We start from the raw sequence: 8,152 nt of genomic DNA, 5'->3' as shown, positions 1-8,152 counted from the left end.
GTGACCCCAACCCAAATCTCTGTGGGATTTTCCAGATTCTCAACTTGAAGAGACAAACAGCAAGTGTGGGAGAAACTATAAGACATTCTAGTGATTGTCATTGCTGTAGTAACAAGGGAAGGGATATCAGCTCAATGAAGTAATCTACTGCTTTATTTGTTGGTTGAATATTCAGTAGGAGCCACATAAAAAGCTCTTTCAAACTTACTGTTTAGAATTGTCTCATAGGTCTGTAGCAGTCTGAAATTCATGGAGAGGAACTGCATGTTAGCTTTCCACCTACTGGCAGATTTTGGAGTTGGGTGCTTTTAAGTGACTCCACCATTTGCAATCCTCTTGAGAAGACTGTACGGTGTATTCTCCTAAATTTTTCAACCGGATCTAGGCCTAATGCATTCCTGCACACGTTCCTGCAAAAGGCACTGTTTCTGAATGTGCAAATCACAGCCTGGATGGGACCAGCCCAATTCTGTAGAGCAGCATTTGCTGGCTGTTCCATTAGGCACTTGCGACATCATTCCCTTTGGCAGCAATGGGGGGGCTGGCTAAGACGGTTGATATGTCTGCAGCAATTAAGAAACCACCCTCGTCTTGTTGACTCCAGCTCTTTCCACAGCTGCAGTGCTTAGCTCTGCAAACTGCAAGCCTTTGCAAGTCAGAGCTTTCCTTAGCGCTGCTCATATAAATGAGGAACTAGCAGCCACCCCAAAAGGGAAGAGGGGGGAAATCACAGTTCATTATGCAGCGGTCGACACTGGGGGCTGGGTTTATCCTCCAGGACGCCGTCAGGCACACACACCCAGGGGTCGTCCGTTTCCCACTGCCATTTCACCAACAGCCCCCTGAGCTCCTCCAGGACCTGGGCATAGCGGGGGTCAGAAGCCAAGTTACGGCTCTCCGTGGGGTCGAGGTTGTGGTCGTACAGCTCCCAGCGTTCCCGGTAGTAGTAGCCATGCAGCGTCTTGTTCCAGTGCGTGGGCTGCCCTGCCTGGGTCCTGTTCAGCAGGTCCTGGAATGTGGGCGACACGTAGAAGTCCTGATCGATGGGGAAAGGCGTGCGGTTCTGCAGGTTGTGGATGAAGCGCAGGGGCCCCCGCTGCACGGCCCGCATGGGATAGTGCATGGTCACTTCGTGGAGGCTCTGGCTTGCAAACACTGTGGCCCACGCCGGCTCCAGAGACAGCGCTGGCAGCAGGGACTTCCCAGTCAGCTGCACTATCCGCTTCCCAAAGAGGCTGTAACTGGGGTACGGCACAGAGAACCAGTCCAGAATGGTGGGGGTCATGTCTACAGAGAGGAAGGGGAAACATCAAGCATCCATTAATAATAATAATAATAATAATAATAATAATAATAATAATAATAGCAACATTTATTTAAATGGCCCTGCCAATGTAGGTGGCTCAACCCCGCAATTAAAAGAAGAATTTCCTCCCCAGAGGGCGTACAATCTAAAGTGACTATGAACAACACAATAAAAATCAACAATTTAAAATGCACAATTCAACCCGGTGTAAACGGCTTTTTGTTATTGTTAAACTACTTTAGAGATTTTATTTGCAATCCAGCAGTATGCATAGTAAATAAAACACATTTATCAAAGATTGGAAACTTTTTATGGACTTCTTGCTCGAAAGATAATGAACTTGAAATATCTGGATTTGAAGATTGGGAAAAAATATTGGAATATTTAGATGTTAAAAATGGGAAAATGAAATAAAAATTATTTTTTAAAAAAATGAAGATTGGAAAAAATATTGGCTTACAGAAAATAGAATAGTTGGGAGTTTAATAGGTGAATACTATATGTAACTGAAGGACATAGAACTGGAAGTCTTTTAAAATCTTATTTTATTTTCTTTCTTCTTTTTTGTTTTTGTTGCTTTTTAGATTAGATTTTTAAAGAGTTTGTTTTGTTATGGTGTATTAGAAAAATATACTTTTGTATAGCTTTGGATAAGCATCAAAAATAAATGAAAATTAAAAATAAACACACAGAACAGATGAGTGCAAATGGAAGCCAAAGTCACCCCCAAAGTCTCTTCCCCACATTCAAAACCCTCCCCTGCCTCACACTTCCCCGATGTCAATACAGAAGTCGATAACTCAGTGGCTCTCACCTAGCAAGCTGGCATAGGCACTGCTGACCTGTCCCCAGCGCGAGGGATGCTCAGGCGAGGAGACGAGGAGGGGTTCAGCCGTACCTGACCAGTACAGGTTAGTTCTGCCGCTTGGGAAGGGGATACCGTTGTCGGAAGTGTAGATCACAAGGGTAGTGTTGTGGAAGCCGGCGTTGTTCAGCTCCTCTAGGACAAGACCAATGCCTACATGTGCCACAGAAAGTGACCTGAGGGTGCTGTGCCAAAGGCCTGTAGCCTTCACCAACAACTCCTGTCTGCACCATCAACCACTCTGATCAGATGGGAGCTTCATCGTCATTACAGTGGTACCTCGGGTTAAGAACTTAATTCGTTCTGGAGGTCTGTTCTTAACCTGAGGTACCACTTTAGCTAGTGGGGCCTCCCGCTGCCGCCGTGCGATTTCTGTTCTCATCCTGAAGCAAAGCTCTTAACCCGAGGTACTATTTCGGGGTTAGCGGAGTCTGTAACCTGAAGCGTCTGTAACCTGAAGCGTCTGTAACCCGAGGTACCACTGTACTGGAATGGAACTTGCTTCCCCAGCCTTTCCAGCAGCCAAAAGCAGCTCATCCAGCTGCTCAGCATGAAATATTTTCACTCAGTTGGGGCAGCCAAGTCTGGATATTGCTAACCACAAATACTGAAGATAATGAAATTCATAGATATAATGTATGGAGTCGCTTGGTGCTTTCTTTCCACACCTCACTGGGATTTCCAGGATTTTAAAGAGCAACTCAAGCACACATGTGTACCTGGAGGCCACATGCATCCCTGTGCTGAAGAGAACTTGATTGCCACCCCTTCCTCCAGAAGGACCCCCTTAGGTCCTTAAGCACAAGAGATGCCACACGGTATATCAAATGTGCAAAAATGCACCAGACTCTACCTGAAACACACCTAAGCTCTCACTCTTGCTTCAAGAGCGCTGCATCTAAAGCCTTGCTCTCCACTCCTGCAGGCAGGATTGCTCTGATTCAATAACCACCCTACCTTGATCCATGCGCCCGGTGGTTGTGTATTGAGCTGCCAGATCCGCACGAGCAGCTGGTGTGTCCTGTACAAAATAAGGGACCTGAGGGCAGAAAGGGGGGGGGGAAGCAATTGTTACTAGAAGTTACATCTGGAAGGGAAACCAAGGGAATAAAGGCCCACAAAGCTACCTAGAAATTGCAATGGCCATGGCTAACCTCCCTCCATTGGGCGCAAATGATCTGCTGCACAACTCCTGGTTTGGCAATGGGGAAGGCTGATGCTGCACATGTTCCGGGCGTTTCATGGCAGAGAAGAAAAGGGTGGAATTCAATGCAGCGCCTATGGAGATCGATCCATCAGCACATGCATTTCTACTTGCCAGGCTGAACAATCTCCCTCCCCTCCCCTGTGCGCTGTTATGGGGAGGTGCACATAGAGAGAGGAGTCCACATGGCGGCTTCTGCTAGTGGAATGGGGTAGCTGAATCCGGCCCACGTGTTTTTACTTAATGACCTATTAAATCTATATCCCGCCCTTCCTATTGTATCTCACATTCCATGTCTCACCTGCACTTGATCTGGGCTGTAGTGCTGGGGTTTCCAGTCTGGGATCCAGCCCATTCCAGGCTCTCCATTGCCAAATTTCTCGCAGAAGGCTCCGTACTGAGGCTGGGAGTGGCCGCAGCGGTGTGGATCGTGGAAAGCAACATACAAGAAAAAAGGCCTGCCAGTTGAAAAAGCAGGAGGTGTGAATGCACTCAAACGGCTGAGACAACATCACCTCCACCACTTTTAGCAAAAGTACTCTGGGCGTCCTCCAGCTTTGCTGAAGTTCCTCTTTCTGCTAACTGCAGCCCTCAGCCTCTGCTCCCTTCAGTTTTGCTGCTGAACCTCTGTGCTGATTTTTTATCCTCCATGAAATAAACCCCACCATTTCCCCCCAAGCTCTCTATGTTGCCTCTCAGGTTTGCGTAAATTTCCCTGCAACAAACATGTAGACTGCGACTGATGGCTGTGCATCCTTAAATTCCATTTGTGTGTGCCAGAGTGCCCTGGTCTACACAGGTAGTGAGCCTGCAATGCAATACAAGCACCATATGATGGGTTCTTACCTCTCCTCCTCCTGGCTGCGGAGGAATTTCCGAACCAGCAGCTTGATTCGGGTGATGTTCCGTCCCACCTGCAGGACAGAGCCGTTCTCCTCAGTGTAGGCAAAGTCAAAGGGATACACAGCCTCTGGCCCAACATGTTTCTTCCCAATGATCCCTGAAGCAGACAAACGCCAGCAGTCAGATGCAATAGCAAGGAAAAGCTAATAGATCACATAAAAATCCGCCAGCACTCTGATGCACTTGGAAGCTAGTGGTTACCCTGGATCAGGCTTCCTCAACCATAGCCCTCCAGATGTTTTTGGCCTACAACTCCCATGATCCCTAGTTAGCAGGACCAGTCGTCAGGGAAGATGGGAATTGTAGTCTCAAAACATCTGGAGGGCTGAGGTTGAGGAAGCCTGCCCTGGATGAATCCAACACAAGGTCTCTGCTGTCTAAGAGCTACTGGCTGCCTCCCAAGAACTGTGATTTCCTAAAACAGCACTTCCTGCCAAGGCTCAGGCTATCTCAATCCCAAATGGGAGAGATGCAAGCAAATACGGTTGCATAAATGTAGGCCTCGTTTCAGCTGGAGAGGAATGCAGGTGTATGGCCTGAATGTGGTTACTGGGTGGTGGGAGACTAAGCATGTACAGAATGCATTCCCATGTGCCAAGGCTTAGCTTCTGCTATGGAAAACAAGATTGGGGACTAAGCTCTGGAGAAACTTGGTTCAGATTAACCTTTATTTTAAAACCAGTCTCTTTCATATATGGTATATTTGACATGGAATACATTTTGTACTTGGCATAAGTACATGTAAATAGCCATATTTGTATATGTGGAAGAATTGTGTTACTGTGCAACAATTGCTGGTTTCTCCTTTAGAATACATGAAGGTGGTGACAAAGAAGAACACTTTCCATGTATTTTAGAGAGGAACTATTTATATAGCATGCAGCACCTTCCACATACAATGCTTGCCCTGTTGGGATTTTGTACTTGGGGGTTGTATGTATCCCAGTACCAAGCATGACATGAGAGGGCTCACATCTTCTCATCTGTGCCAAGGTGAGCCAGGTTCTGAGTGAAGGGGTACTCAGGGAAGACATGTATGCACGTATATGCAACCTGCTTTTCTGTTGTGGGCTGAGCATGCTCCAAAACATGGATGATGGAAGCTCCTCCTCTTCCCATGATGGGAGGGCAGTCCTTGGCAGAAAAATATTGGTGAAAGCTTTGTGGTAAATAAAATAAACCCCACTGCAGCCGGCCACAGACAACCAAGCACGCCTTGCACCACAATACCTCTCACTACCAAGGAAATGCAATATACAAACAGAAAGAGGACCTACCCAGTTGATGCTGATGCAAAACCCCACACGCACACTATACAAAAGAATACAAGCCTCCCCTTCTCTCCTTCCCCAACCTTATACTGTACTCAACACTAATGTCTCACATCAAATGTAACTGACGTGTAAGAAAGAATGTACAACCTGAAAAGAGACAAGGCATGTAGTTTTGCAAAACAAGAAAAACTTTTTTTAAAAATAAAATAGATAGAATCCTTTCTCCATCTATGTACAACCACAGAACTGGGGCTAAAACTCATCAGTGCACATTATAAACTAGGGATTAGAGAAGCACTGTCTGCATTTTTAAAAAAATGTTTTATTGCTTTTTGTAAGTTTCATTTTCTTAGCTGATTGCAAAGCAAAAAGAACTAAAATTATTTGTGTGGTATGGAGGCTCCCTTCCCAGATTCCCTATAGAAGAAGACGAGTGGTATCTTGAGCTGCAGGTGAATTTGCAGTGAGGAATTCTCCTGCTCCCACCAGCTTACCTGTCCGAATCCCTGCCTGCCTAAGAAGCAGGGGGAGGCTCCGAACACCATCAAAGGAGTTGAAGTGATGCACATCCTGGTGCAGCCCATACATCCCATTCTGGTGCTGTAGATAAGAGAGAACCATTCACAATATGAGCAGGGCAGGCAGGAAAGGGAGTTTCAAGGTGATAGAAAAGGACTGAGCAAGCAGTTCCCTTATTGCCATCCGGCAAGTGTTACCTGAGGCAGGCCTGTGAGGATACTGGCCCGGCTTGGGGAGCAGCTGCTGACGGAGGTGAAGGCATTCCGGAAGATCAAGCTGCGCTGGGCCAAGGCATCCAGGTTTGGGGTGTTGATGGCCGTGTTGTTGTACACGCCGCTCTCAAAGCCACCGTCGTCAGCTGCCATGGAAGGGTCAGAGGTCAAGCTGTGAGATCAGTGTCCCATTGCAACACCACTGTTGCCTATGAACAATGGTAGCTATGAACCAGGTAGCTGGGGGTTTGGGGCCAGGTTCTGCAGCTCAAACAGTGCCCAATTTCCTAACAAAATTGAAATATTTTGCTGCACCCCAAACTCAAGCAATTTACAGCATGCTTCCACACAGCACCCTTTATTGTGGATGCATGCAATAACACGACACTATACTCATCAAAACCCCATCCCTGCCCTTAATCTGGATTTACCGTTTCTTTTTTTCTTTACTTAATGGATTTTTATTTTTTTTGCTAAAATGGTAAATCCAGATTTAATGAGAAGATATTATAGAACAGCATTTTGATGAGGATGATGTCGTGTGGCCTCTGCAAAAACCAAAAAATTGAGTCCTGAATAAATTGTTGTGTGGAAGTACCCATAAGCAACATTACCCCCAGATGCTTGAGCAAATGAGTCATGCAGTCACAGTGGAAACGTCAACCCTGGAATCTGAGCCACCCAACAGGTCCATATGAATCAGTTTGTGGGACAAAGGAGGAACTGCAGCAGGAGAAAAAGGGGAAACGAATACCACAAATCTCACAAAATCCTGGTTAATGCTGGGCCGGTATTACCAAATCCTGTAGACAGACCCTCAAAGTATCCCTATTTTCCAGAGAAAGTCCAGGATTTACAGAAGTTGATCCTTTTTCTTAGGACATCCCTATTTTCATTGGAGAAATGTGAGAGGGTATGCTTTAAAGCAGGCAGGCATAGGTCCAAGCCTCTATAGGGAAGCTTTTAATGTTTAATAGACTACTGTATTTTAATATTCTGTTGGAAGCCGCCCAGAGTGGCTGGGGAAACCCAGACAGATGAGCGGGGTATAAATAAATTATTGTTCTTGTTATTATTATTATTATTATTATTACCACCATAGCTCTCAACCTTCCATTTTTTTGTGGGAAATTCCCTTATTTCAGCACCATTTCCCGCTGCTATCCCGGATTGTTAGATATCCCGTAGACTGTCCCTGGGACAGGTGAGGCTGCTGATCCCATATTTTCAAATCTGAAAGATGACAGCTATGGGCTAAACCCCAATATCTCTTAATACCCGTCTAGCTCTTCAGTGTCCACCACAAGGACTCCCCGGCCCCCCAGCAGAACACAGGCCTATCATCTCCAGTCTGGGAACAGCTGTGCCTGTTGAATTCTGTTAACAGCACAGTAGCCCTAGCTGAAAAGAAGTTGGCAACGACACGGTCTGACTGGTGCACCAAGTGCCCCAACCAAGAGGGGCATGAGAAGGGAATGGTGGTTGTGGGACATATCTTAACGCCTAGTAGTCCATACTGGGTTTGCGGGGCGGGGGGCGCAAGTCCGGCCCCTCCCCGAAGTTTCCCACTTCCCTCCTCGGAGCTTTCAGGGCTATTTCCCGCGAGGGCGAACTGAGTGGGGAACAGGGGGAGGCGTGGGTTTCATCTCCAGAGAGCAGCACCCCGGCTGGGCCCCCGAATCTGCTCGCTCACCGACGATCAGCAGCACGTTGCGAGGTCTGCCCGGATCCCTCCGAGCGCAGCAGAGACCCAGAAGCAGAAACAGCAGCGGCGGCGCCCCCCATCTCCGCGCAGGCAGCGGCATGGCGAGACACCCGCCCAGGCCCCTTCCTCGCCGGGCAGAGCGCGCGCCTCTCCCCTTCCCAGAC

The 8,152-nt window shown here is 47.3% G+C and overlaps 1 protein-coding gene across 1 annotated transcript; it reads right to left on the bottom strand.

Moving 5' to 3' along the window:
- Positions 1 to 131: 131 nt before the first annotated feature.
- On the bottom strand, positions 132 to 8,113 carry SGSH (N-sulfoglucosamine sulfohydrolase). Its single transcript, XM_081849772.1, has 8 exons — positions 7,977 to 8,113; positions 6,269 to 6,429; positions 6,047 to 6,152; positions 4,222 to 4,375; positions 3,677 to 3,833; positions 3,129 to 3,210; positions 2,121 to 2,324; positions 132 to 1,287 (listed from the first exon to the last, which is right to left on the bottom strand). The coding sequence occupies exons 1-8, from the start codon at positions 8,086 to 8,088 to the stop codon at positions 728 to 730; spliced, it is 1,536 nt and encodes a 511-aa protein (XP_081705898.1). The 5' UTR covers positions 8,089 to 8,113; the 3' UTR covers positions 132 to 727.
- Positions 8,114 to 8,152: the final 39 nt, after the last annotated feature.

The sequence above is a fragment of the Podarcis erhardii genome, assembly GCF_964252035.2.
Source record: "Podarcis erhardii genome assembly, chromosome: 2".
In the NCBI taxonomy this organism is placed as follows: domain Eukaryota; kingdom Metazoa; phylum Chordata; class Lepidosauria; order Squamata; family Lacertidae; genus Podarcis; species Podarcis erhardii.
Note: the sequence above shows the minus strand (reverse complement) of the source record. Positions and strands in the feature narration are given on the sequence as shown.

Bases quoted from the DNA above. Each gene is read 5' to 3' on its own strand.
- SGSH (XM_081849772.1), bottom strand. From the start codon at position 8,088: ATGCCGCTGCCTGCGCGGAGATGGGGGGCGCCGCCGCTGCTGTTTCTG. The intron at 6,430-7,976 runs GTGAGCGAGCAG...CTTCCATGGCAG, and splicing joins CAACGTGCTGCTGATCGTCG to CTGACGACGGTGGCTTTGAG. The intron at 3,834-4,221 runs GTAAGAACCCAT...TTCAACTGGCAG, and splicing joins CGCAGCCAGGAGGAGGAGAG to GCCTTTTTTCTTGTATGTTG.